The 12,905-nt window shown below is 40.6% G+C and overlaps 1 protein-coding gene across 1 annotated transcript in view; it reads left to right on the top strand.

The window, feature by feature from the left end:
- The first annotated feature begins 2,259 nt into the window (after positions 1 to 2,259).
- SPI1 (Spi-1 proto-oncogene) overlaps positions 2,260 to 12,905 on the top strand; it is a 29,175-nt gene continuing 18,529 nt past the window's right edge. The window contains exons 1-2 of the mRNA XM_007054278.4: positions 2,260 to 2,609; positions 11,326 to 11,419. Of these exons, the coding sequence (XP_007054340.1) occupies positions 2,565 to 2,609; positions 11,326 to 11,419 (139 nt within the window). The 5' untranslated portion in view covers positions 2,260 to 2,564. The remainder of the gene's footprint in view (positions 2,610 to 11,325; positions 11,420 to 12,905) is intronic.

Raw genomic sequence — 12,905 nt, 5'->3', positions numbered from 1 at the left:
GCTGGACTGTTCTTAGAGTTACAGCATTCTTCCTTCTGTAGCTCAAGTTTTATGACTTCTTATTCTGTTCTAATTGACAAAGTACAATAATTGGCACCTATCCTCTTTCTAGCATTCCTCTGAGTACAGTGAAGCTTGTGCAACACATTCATCCTTATTAGGTAATTTCCTGTCTTAAATGACGGCCCCAAAGTATCTTCCAATATACTGACTACAATTGAATTTAGTCATTAGTAGAAGGCCACCTGAATTAAGCATCACTTTTAACTTGTTTTACCTTCCAGTGGGTGCTTAAGATGTGTTTCACTGTATTAACAGTCAGTTAGCATGTCTTCCCTATACATGATGTCCAGATAGCCAAGACTACTTTTGTTCAGTTTATCGTCTATTATAAGCACAGTCCAACCAGTTATCCATATTCAAGATTTATGTATTTCACTGTGCCTTCACATTTGTTTTTAATTAATTTTATTTTATTGATTTCTGATAATTTTTACAATTTATGATCACCAATGTGCTTTATTTTAACCCTAGTCTTTCAAGTACTTTTGATCCCTTCACAGACATGCATCATCAATAAATTTGATTAGTGAACTCCCCTCTACAATCTACAAGTCATGAATGAAAATATAAATAGGATTGGACCCAGAATGGCTCTCTGTAGGATCCTACTTGACAGAGAACCATTAATGAGGATTCTACATTTGATTTTAGCTAATTTTGTATCTCTTTTAGAGTAGTTACATCTAATCTATATTTCTGTAGTTTTCCTTTTATTCTTATGAACATCAAGGGCTACCCAGCTGCTGCATTCCCTTTACCCACTAAGCTTGCTACCTGTCAGAGATGAAGGTGGTCTTTGATGTGAACTATTTAGCAGCTTGTTTTCCTCAAAGTAAATGACAAGATTTTCTGGTGCCAACAAAACAGGAATGTGATGCTTAGGTACCAGTCAATAAGGAAGAAATTCAATCTTGGACATCAAGAGTTAACCTCCCATCATGTCCCAGCCCCAGCCCATTGCTAATATGGTTTGTTTGTTGGGTTCTTCAGGGCTGGGAAAGAGAGGAACTTGTGACCGGCCTTTGGTTTTACCAGTGTAAGAGGGAGGAAGTTTGCACTTTAGCTGAAATTCCCCTTCACACATAGTCCCAGGTGAGCGGTGAGCATACTCCTGCCAAAAGCAGAACCTGTGGCACAGGGCATAGAATGAAGGGGAACAATCCAAATGACCACAATTCATTTTTCCAAAATAAGAACAACTAATTGCAAGATGAGGAGGCATTTTGCAGAGCTAGAAAGAATGTCAGCTCTACACAGGCTGCAAGGCTTCAATCCTCACACCCTGCTCCATGCCTCCTCATTTTCCTGCCAGCACCAGGCACAGTGATAGGGCACATATTTTCAGTGCAGCCACACTTAAGTAAAACAGCAGGACAGAGAGAGGGAGGATGATGTATGGGAAGAAGGGCTGGTGCAGAGTCTGCTCAGGAAAATGTTAGGATCTGAATCTTCAGATTCTTTACACAAAGGGACAGGTACACCCTCCTCACTGAGTTTCAGAGCCTGGGCTGCAGCCTCAGTCTGGACATCTACACTACTATTTTTAGCCCTGTAGCGTGACTGAGTTGACCTGGGCTCTGAGACTTGCTGCCACAAGTCTTTTTTTGCAATGTAGATCTACCCAAAAAGGGACACTTTTCCACTCCCCACTAAATGCTTTCCCTTTCCACAATCCAATAAGTTCAGAGACCTCAAGGAAACATACGAAGGGTCTTAACCACTTTCAATGAATCACTTAACTCCACATCAGAAGTGGTTATTAAGCAGTGTCCATGGAGTTCTCTTCAGCCTTTTGAACAACTTAAGACCATATCTTTGAGCATGCATTGCTCCCAGAAAGAGGTATCATGGACACTGAGATATGTTGCTGCATCACTCCAACACAGGGCTACCATTAATGCAGGCTCATGTCACTGTATTACCATCATAAGCAGAGTCACTAACTCAGATCTGTGTCACTGCATTAAACCAGAGAGCTGTAACATCACTGTGCTTCAAACTCTACTTATATGAAGCATTCTGTTCTCTCACCGTCAATAAAAAACACTGCACCAGTATGCTTGTTTACTGGTGGGGCCTGCGCTGTTGGTTATGTAGTAAGCACCTGCCTATGGCAGATCTGGCTGGTGACAGACTTCCTGTTTCAGCACTACAACTCCTTGAAATGAGATTTATGCAAACTGGGTTTGAGGCTGATGTGATGTCACACTGAGCTGATACAGCCCAGGGACTATCTCCCTTCTACAGACATTTGATAAAATCAGGAACTTCAGATAAGTCTAGGGAAGGTTCTCACCTCAGAACCTATTACAGAAAAGTATGAAAGTTAATTAGGGCCCGTCTCCTATCCTGAGATCCATCACAACAAGGGGACTTCAAGGAGTCCAAAGATCTCACTTTTGTTGTGTTGTGTTTTTTTGTTTTTTTGATGCAATTTTTAAAGTCAGTTATTCTGGATGTTTGAAAACTGAAATTAGAAAATTCACTAAGAAGTTGGCTGAATGTTGCAAGCTTGCAAAATGGAAGGATTTCCCCTCATTTCCCCTGTGAGTATATGGGGTTAATTCCAAATATGGCTCATTGGGTTCAGCAACAAAAGACAAAGCAAATTAGGATTTACTATCTGAGAATGCCTCTCTTTTTGTCTGTGTTTGTAATGCCTGAAAGTTGGGCTCAGGTCAATGTATAAAGCTAGTGACAAGTTTTCTAATGAATGGGAAGTTAATGTTTGCTCTCTGAACTTGTATAGTTTTTGAGTATTTTTATATTTTATAGACGTAACACATCAGTAAAACTTTTCTCCAAAGTTGGCTTTGTGGTATAAAAGCTGGGTTTTGTTTGAGGTTGTAATTATTTATAATCTGTATACTTAAACATAATTTTATGTATTTAAAATATCTGCCAGTCTGTGAGATAAAAGCAACCAAGTGCTGGTTTTATATTTTGGAAACTCCACGGCTGCTTGCTGTTTGCAAGGGACAAGATTCTAGTCTCTGGATTCAGTTTCTATAGATTTTGAGATTTTTATTTTAAATATGAGTGAAATTTGTGTCTTTGAAATAATCCTAAATCTCCCCTACTTCACTCCACCCATCTGTGTATAATAGGGTTGAAAATTTTCCTTTTTTGGAATATAAAAAGTCAGCTGGAAAGTTCAAGATAAAACCTTAACTAAATCTCTATATTTTTTTCCAGAGACACAAACTTTCCTTTTTATAAGTGATCATTGGATTTTTCTGTCCCTTTTGCCTTTGAAGCTTTGTTACACTGTTAACTCTTACTTTAAAGTAATTAACTTGGGGATTATTGTTTATTAAGAAAGTTGTTTCACTAGCCTGCTGTTCAGACACACCAGCTTTGTAATGGGGAGTTTCTGAATTAGAATGGGTGGGTGATGGCCCTGGGTACACTTGTTAACTCTGTAAAAGTTCCAGAGAAGTCAAATGAGGGGATTTTATTGGGCACATGCTTTACTTACAGGCCATGTGTACTCAGTTAGGAGACAGTACAGTCCCAGGGACACTTTGGCAAAATTTGTACCAGGTTTTCTCTTTGCCATCTCCCATCGCGCTACCCATCTTCCAAAAAGATACTCCTTTTAATTGCTTTCAGTTGCTGGCATCCATGATGATAGCAAAATGTGTGTGACTGCAGCAGGATCTCTCTCTTCATACACTATTGCAACATTTCTCATACAAGAACCATGGAATCCATATCTTCGTAACTAAGTAGCTAAGCCTCGGTTTATTAGGAAAGTTGTTTCACCAGCCTGCAGTTCAAAAACACCAGCTTTGTAATGGGGAGTCTCTGAAGTAGAATGGGTGGGTAATGGCCCTGAGTATACTTGTTAACTCTATATAAGTTCCAGAGAAGTCAAATGAGGGGATTTTATTTGGCACATGCTTTACTTACAGGTCATGTGTACTCAGTTAGGAGACAGTACAGCCCCAGGGACACTTTGGCAAAATTTTTACCAGGTTTTCTCTTTGCCATCTCCCATCGCGCTACCTATCCTCCATAAATATACCTCTCAATTACTTTCAGTTGTTGGCATCAATGTTGCTAGCAAAATAAGTGTGACCGTAGCAGGATCTCTCCCTTCACACACTATTGCAATATTTCTCAGATCATGGAGATCATGGAATCCAATAGTTACCCCCTGGGTGGAAGGAACATGCAAAATTATTAGTGTCCCATGTTGCCTACATCAGTCCAGTCAGTCTGTCTGTGAATCTGTCAGGATCATAATTTGAAAAGGATTTGAGTGAATTGAATGAGTATTGAGATTTCCACTGTTCTCCATAAATGACTCTGGGCTTGTTTTGAGGTCATGCCACAATTCTGAATTCTCCAACAAGCATTACTATAAAAACTGACCGAATCTTCCCCTGGAGTCTGAGGAAAAATAAAGAGAAGGGGTTTCCTGACTGCTCTAACGGTCTCATTCACCTATAACCCTCTTTCTCAGGAGCCTCTCTTCCACTCTCAAATTCCAGGGTGTGGAGTGAGTGAAAATCCAGCACCGTCTACCCATTATTATAACCTTTGTTAATCCATTCAGATTGGAGTTCTAGCTACACTCTGTTCAGAGGAGAGACGACTATTTGTAGTGGAAATAGAATCACATCTTATTGAAGCATCTGACAGAACAAATATTTTTTTCTGATTTATGTGATTAAAATATTCAAAAATAGATTACTTTGTATTTTCCACAATTTTTAAATTTTGTTTTGAGTTTAGGTGCTTTGCGTACCAGCAATTTGAGCACACACAGTTTCACTGTAAGTGGCTGGCCCACTGGGACTCTTTAGGGGACAGACATTAGCTGTTTATAGAGTCAGCGTTTCTGTGAAGTGACACTTCCCTCTTCTGTCCCTCCCCTTTCAGTTTAGGGTGTGTCTGTAACTGCCTTCCTCCTGATTTGGCTAGAGAACCATTAGGCTTGATTTGGAAAGTGATGGTTGAATATGGTTAAAAGTCACAGTTTCTTTCTTTGGAGGTTAAACAATTAATGTGGAAGACGCAGTGGGAAGAATCCTATAAACTAGGACAAATGTTCTCTCTAGTGCAGTTCTGGATCTAACCACTTTCACACCAAGTCAGAAAGGTCTACAATTGTAAACCTCTGTCTTGTGCTGCCCTGAGATGCCTGAGAATCTCTAAGGAGCTGCCTGTAGAACCAACAGTTTTGATGTGAAATTTTGTGTGTGAGAGAGGGGAAAGAAACCCTCCATATACAGCATGTCTAGCACACCTGCATTTCCTGCGTGGGCCACTGAGTCTGTGGAGTGAAGAGGTTAACATGATTTTCCCCTTTCTAAAAAAGAGTTTTGTAAATTTTTCCAAGGAAATAAGGTTGAGTTTGTCCATAAAACCAGTCTCAGCTGCACATCATGGGGAGTTGTGTTGGGTATTTTTGAATCACACACAAGGAGAAAAAAAACAAAACAAAAACCCAAACAGAATTCAGTAAATGTACAATCTGATTGAACCATATGACAAAATCTTAGACAGAAAAATATTCAGACTATTATTTGGAATTCAGTTGGACCACTTGCAGCTCTTCTCAACTTCTGTCATTTACACTGTCCAAATAGCTTTGTAGCTCTTTTCTTGCTGCAGTAATTTTATCTAGATTTGCCAAGCCAAGGGGTAGGGTGGGGCAATTCTCCCTTTAATGTCGATGACATATTTGATTTATGTGTTTGCTGAACACTTGCTTGAGGTTGGAAGATAGTCTTGGATGACCTACTGAAGCTCAGGGCATGTAGGAAAGGAGACCACCTTCAAAGCACAATCAGTTCCTAGCAAACCTTCCTGTCACCTTCCTCAAAGAGCATGGAATTCTCATAATACACATGAGTTAAAATCTCTAAAAAGTAACATGTGCTGCTCTTTTGTTTCCTGTCTGGAAAAAGCTTTCAGATCAATGTGCATCCTAGAAGTAGTAATGGCTTAAACGACCTGGTAAATGTGTGCCTGGTTGGGGGGTTCCAGAAGAGGGCAGGCTACCCCAAAGTGTGTGGTGGTGGGGAGGCCAAGAGACCATAGGAGCACATGCTGGTGTCAATGGGAGAAGGAGGCTCAGAGAAAGCTCATCTCTCTTCCTGATGATAGACAAAAATATAAGTTTAATGAAACCTAAAGTAGAAACTAAACGGTGATTTAAGGAGGGATCTTTGAGATGAATTCTATGAAGGATAGATAAAACATTCAGTCTTACTATGACAGAGTTCATCAAGGAAAAGGAGAGAGAAAACAGAAATTGTCATCAATTTATTATTGATCTTCACATATTAGTCATCCCATCCATACAGCTGAGAGAATCTACTTAGATACGTTGGTGATAGGAAGTTCCATTTTAAGGTCCTTGTGAGGAGCAGACTGGCATGGGGTGCAAGAATTAATATGATATTTTTTCTTTGTCCAAGGGGGCAGTGACCAGGAAGGCCAATAAACCACAAGGCAGAGAATCTAAGGCCAAAATTTTCAAAATAGGATGTCTAAAATCAAGGCATCTAAATTCATAAATAAATAAACCTACATAAAAGAAGCCTGATTTTTAGAGGCACTGAGCACCCACAGCTCACACTGGAGACAATTAGATTTCTGAGTGATAATCATGTCACGTTTAGTGAGGTGTCTAATTTTGAATTACCCAAATTTTTCTAGTCCTGGTGGTTTTTTAAACTTTTTAGACTTTAAAATCATATTATTCTGATTACTCTCTTGCCTGTTTATTCCCACTTCATTTCTGAATTGGATTTCAGTTGGCTGTATCTCAAAACTCTGTGCAGCTAGAACCAATGCTGACTGGCTTAATAATTGTACTGAATTTATAATACTAGCTTTCAAATAGGAGAAATCGTTAATTTTTTTTACCTCTAGGAGTTTGAGAGACTACTGGCTGCTAAAAATTATACTGAAATGGGGGAATATGGAAAATTTGCTACTTGATGATTTTCTTTCTGGAACTGACCTCTTCTCCCATCAGACATTTGCCCTGTGCCTTTCTGATACTGATTGCAGCACAGACTTCATGTGACTCTGGAGTTCTCTTGTGAGGGAGGCCTTGGGGAAGAGGGCAGTCTCAGAACAGAAGTCACCAGGTAACACATTTTCTCTGTGTTCCCACCTCACTCCCAAATTTGGGAAATCACTAGTAGTAAGGAACAAATATTAGGGAAGGAGAAGCAAGTAGGAAAGAAGAAAGTTCTCTCCCTTATCTAAAACTGGTAGTATTTATCTATTTTGGGACCACTGCTTGGCCTTCCTGCCAAGGGATGCTTCTTCAGAGATATGAATGTGAAGTTGGTTATACTTTATAAAACTTTTTACGGATGACAGGTGGCAGCTTTACAGATTTCCTCTGTGGTGGCTGAGGCCCTTTCTGTACAGGATGCTGCTGTGGAATGTGTTGAATGACCCGTTCTGGAACTTGTTTATGTGTGGCTGAATATGTTTCAATGATACAGCACTTGATCCATCTAGCTGTGGAGGACTGGAATGCTTTCAGACTCAGGTAGTTGGGATGAAAGGAAACACACAGATGTTTTCCTGAAATGATCTGTATTACAAAGGCTAATGTTTTAACTGCACTTTGCATAACTAGCATGTACAATTCTTTTTCTTTTGTGTGTTGAAGTTTCTCTCAAAAAAAGTAAGAATTATTTCTTATGATTTATGAGTGGGGGGAGAGTCAGTGGTGGTTACAAATGACTAAGAAGCAGCACTAAGGCTCATGTCTTCTAAGAGGAGAGATTTCAGAAATTCTTACTGACATGACTGTATCCAGGCTGCATGTATATGGAAACAAAATACAGTGAGTTAAGTTGTAGAGACAGTGGAAGCTAGAACATCAGTTCAGAACATTATCAGCCTCTTGAGCTTTAATACAGACCAGACTCCTGTTTTTTTCCCCACTATGAAGAAAATATAGAGTACAACACTCAGCACCTTTTCTCTTGAGGGACTGTTACCATCATTAAGCTGTTGGAGGTGTGAGAAATCAGGATTACTTGATATTTCTGATCACTTGTAGTTGGAGAGGGCATGAAGAAAGGATGTGGAGGAGAAACCAAGAGGACCAAAGAGTATCCATGCTGTCCTCTGTCCTGTACCCACAGATCTGAAATCTGAGAGGTGGTATATACTGCCCTGTAGGCCTATTTCTGGATGGAGGCAGGTTCCGTTGCAGTCATACTGATCTGGAAGGAAGGGTTAGACTCATTGTGATCTGGGCTTCCCTTCAGTGTTTTGGGACTAGGTCTTACCCGTCAAATAAGAGGAGTCCCTTTTCTGGTACCTCTGTTTGTGGGTACAAGTGACTACAGGTACAGCTTCTGTCCTGTATAAGAGCCTACTGTCCTTCTTGACTTTTGCTTTTCCTGGTTGTTAGCTACCACTTTATCAAGCTTTTCCTGAACAGTTGTGCCTGAGAATTTTGAGGCATAGAAGATTTGCTTTGAATAAATTATCCACTGGCCAACAAGTTAGTTCTATGGATTCTCTAAGGCCATGGCAGCAATCTGTCTGTCTCTTTAGCATTGTTTTTTATTCAGTTGTGGCTTTTTAAGGCATCTCATTAGAACATTCTAACAGGTGGTGCTAACAAAGTACATGGTGCCAGTGAGGCTTTGAAGGACACTGAAGAAGCTTTGAAGTCCCTTCCAAGGTTCAATTCTATCTTTCTATCCTCTTTATCCTTTGGGAAGAAATCGCCCTCTATAGGAATTGCCACGTCCTTTTCCAGAAGTGCCACTGCTGCATTGATCTTGGAGAAAAAAAGACTTTGGGTTCTAGGACGCCTGTAACATTTCAGTGCTCTGCCATCTCACCCTTTCCCCTTTGTTGTGAGTTTCACACTCCTCCCTACTGCCATCTTGGAAGGAGTAAATCAATGAGGAAAGGCAAATTCTGTTTTAGTTTTCAATGGGAAATACTTCTCCCATGTGCTAACCTGCTCATCTTCTTGTTCTGACAGACTCCTAATGGCAGCCATCACCTTGTTTTCCCCAGGTACTCCCCATGTTTTCAAACAAATCTGGGGGGGTGGGAAGGTGGAAGAGAGAACCTCTCCTGCTTCTCTAGCTTGGTTTTATCATAATCCAAAGCTAAGAGTACCCTTTTCTTCAGGTGAGGAGATAAATCTAATGACAGGAGATGAGGGTCTGGAATACTTTCTGACTTTTTCCTGTTCTTTTGCCTTTTTTTTTTTTTTTTTTTTTTGAGGTGGTGGTCATCAGTCCTTTGAGCAGTTGCTTCACTTTTGGATCTTAGTCATCTTGGGTGGGAGGGAGCTCCTAAGCCACAGTACACATCGACAAATACACAAGTAGAGAGGAGGAAGCACAGAGGGGCAGCCCAAGGACTCCAGAGCTTCTTTTTGGGAATAAGGAGAGTCAGAAAAGATACTAGATTCTTTCCCAAGTGACTCAATTACCTACTTAAAAACCTGGGCTGCGACCCTGGAACTTTCCCCTTGGATTGAATTGGATTGAGGGTAGGTGAGTTTGGGGAGATTTTTTAATTTAATTCTGAAGAGTGTACAGTCAGCGAAGACAGTCAGTTCCGAAAAGACTTGGCTGTTTGGGGAGGGATGCATAAGCCCTACCAAGTCAAGTCTAGATGCTAAGCTCCTTCCCCTGCTCACAGCAAGTGGAGCACAGGCTGGAAGGAATTATGGCAGACATCCTCCTTTGTAGATCCTGACAAGGCCTCCTTGTGCTGTTTGCATTCCTCTGCCATGACGAGGGAGGAGAAAACAAACAAGGGAAGGAGCATGGCAGGGCTTCCCATTTGGGGACCAAAACCCCTAAAATTTCAGTCACCTAAGGGAGAGAGGACAGAGAGAGGGGGAAGGATTTTGATCACTGCAGCTCCAAATTTTGATTTAAAAACTAGGATTGCAATAGAAAAGTGGGATCACTGAGCAGCCAGTCTGCACTGTTAAAGGCACAGAATCTAGCAGAAGGGATGTGGACAAGGCTGAAAAGCCCTGTGGCATTTTCACAAAGAGAAGTGTAGCCCAAATATCTCAGGCTGGGGGAGAGGTCAGAATGTAGAGGCAAGATATTAATTGGAATGATGTTTTAAAAATGAGTGTCATCTAATTTATTAAATTATTTTCAATATTTGCGTGGCTCTGAATGTTAATTAAGCAAAACATCTCAGGATAAGAAAAAAATATAGAAATGTTTATATTTATCTCCAAACTGTAATTTCCTCTCGCAGCAAAGTCTGAGAGGCTATTCATTGTACTTGACATTGTAAGAATTTCCTGTTTCTGCAGAAAGAAAGTACTATGACAAAGTTATTTGGACAAAAGTTTAACAAAGTCCACTGAATACTACTGCTATGTTATTTTTCTTGAGCTTGGAAATGGGAACTGCTTGTGATGTCAGCAGCAGTCTAGACACCAGGGATCTACTAGATAGTGCTGGGAATGGGAACCACCAAAGAGAGAAAAATTAACTTTTTTTTTAGTCTGGTGAAACACTGAGTTATGCATAACTAATATTAAACACCACCAAATTAATTAAAAATACCTTAATACATTACATGATATACATGCTGTAGTGTCCAGTGTTTGGGATTTTCCAGGGAACTGCAAGACTTCAGGGAGAACAATACAAATGCTTACCGCATCCGTGAACTTTTCTGAACACTAGTCCTGGACAAGTGATCAGAAATGAAGTGTTTCAATCTTGTAGTCCCAGCATGACCACCCACTTGTATCCACCCACTAGCAGTCACAAACCTCAGCACCATTCACACAGACCACCCACAAGCACCCAAAGCCAGCATTTAAGGCAGGGGTCTGCCTGCACTGGTGATGGGGAGGAGGGAGGACAGTGGGTATCAGCCAGTACTAAGGAGGAGGCATGCACCTGTGCTTGATTTCCAAGAGCACACCTTTCCTACAGCATTACACAAGTCCTTGAATTATTTTTCTTTCCAACTGCTAGCCAAAGGACTATCTCCTTGGGATCTCCTTGTCTACTGTATAGATAGCAGCAAACTCATTTCCCATTGGCTCCCAGGAGGTGAACTTCCTTTTTTGCAGGCCACTTTTTGGTTTCTTTTTTTTCCTCATTCCCTGCTAGTAAAATAAGAACTTTTGAAGACCCTCCTCTGCCCATCCCCTCCTTGACAGATAGTGTCTTGGCATCCCCCTTCCCCTCATGTGCCTAACTGATCTAAATAATTGTGAAAGAGCTTTGTCCAAACTCTCAGGCCTAATCATTCCTCCTCTCTCTGCAGCCCTCAGAAGACGTGGTATCCTATGAGTCAGACCTCTACCGTCAGCCCCATGACTATTACCAATATCTCAACAGTGATGGAGAGAGTCACGGTGGTAAGTTTGAAAAAATCTCCCTGAAACATGCTACATTTTAGGATCCTGGAGAAGACAGATTTAGGGCATTCTGGGAGGAAGCAAAGATGCCATTTATAGTATATGGAGTAAATACATGTATTTTTGAATTAGTAACAATATTTATTCATCTAACACAATGACACTGTTGCAGCCTACCAACTATATCATATGCTTCTATAAAAGAACTTCAAAAGGCATTGAAATCATACATAAAGCTTCTAGGAGGTCTAGAATGTTGCAGCCAGACTATATTCTTGCCTCAGAAGGTGGAAACACAACACCTTTATCCTTCATTGTCTCCATTGCCTTCCTATCTATCTCTCAATCCAAATCACTCATTCACCTAATTTCAGAATGCTCCATGGACATGGATTTGTTCTACCCTACTTCTCTGACCTCACTTCCATCTCTACTTCTCCTCTGACTTCAATTTTAACTATTCAGTTTGCTTCTTCAATCTCAAATGTATTTCTCTGAGCTCTTGACCACCTTCAATCTCACATAACCCACTCTTCTATCTTGACCTTTCCAGGGTGCTGTCCCACCTACCTGAAACTTTCACCCTCCCCCAGACCCTGAGAAACTGCCTCTCTTTAAATCTGTTTACACCTGCCTTTTCTCGTTATCTTACAACTGATTGTATGTAAACCGGTTTACTTTGAAACATATGTTAGTCTGTTGTTTCAACTTATACATGTGATATCCAATTAATGTTGAATTAGAGCTGTTGTGTTCCTGTAGCTTGGAGGGCCCGTTGGTGTTTTGGCTAGGATTTAATTTGGTGGATTCCTATATTTTAAAAATCCTATTAGAATTAATTCTGGGCTTTGCTCTGGTGGATGTAAGATCTCCTTAGTGTTCGAGCTGAGCCAAGTCTGGACTCTTTTGACATCATTAATGTGATAAATGCAGGAAACAGTTCAGTCTGTATCATCTGAAAGTGTGACCATTTTCCTAGTTGCAGTGATCACTAACTGAGCACATCTCTGCTGATCCTTCATTACTATATGAAACAAACCACAATTAATAATTAATACAAAATATTTCCTTTTTGATAGTTAATTTGTGAAGTATTTTCAAATGTTCTGGGGGCACTGAGCTCAATACGCACTCTGAAGTGAGACCACCCCTCACTGAGTGATCCACATCTCCTTCTGCAGCACAGCATCCCACCAGCACCATGCTGGGACATCAGAGTTAGTACTGACTCAAAGAGAAAAGCATCCGCTACTGTACCACTCATAGCAGTTCCTCAGATTTCCCTGGAAGGTTCCCATCCACGTAGTAATCAGGGCCATCCCTACTTAGTTTAAGAGATCTAACAAATTCACAGCATAATGTACTATGGCTAATAAGAGAGATGGCACAGGGCAGCAAGTTTCTGAAGAGGCTTGGCTCATACCTGGAACGTTTAATTAAAAAAAAAACAACCTACCTACATCTGCTCTTGACATTATATTCACAG

This window comes from Chelonia mydas, chromosome 6 (genome assembly GCF_015237465.2).
Source record: "Chelonia mydas isolate rCheMyd1 chromosome 6, rCheMyd1.pri.v2, whole genome shotgun sequence".
Taxonomy (NCBI): domain Eukaryota; kingdom Metazoa; phylum Chordata; order Testudines; family Cheloniidae; genus Chelonia; species Chelonia mydas.
This window is presented reverse-complemented; position numbering and strand designations above follow the sequence as displayed.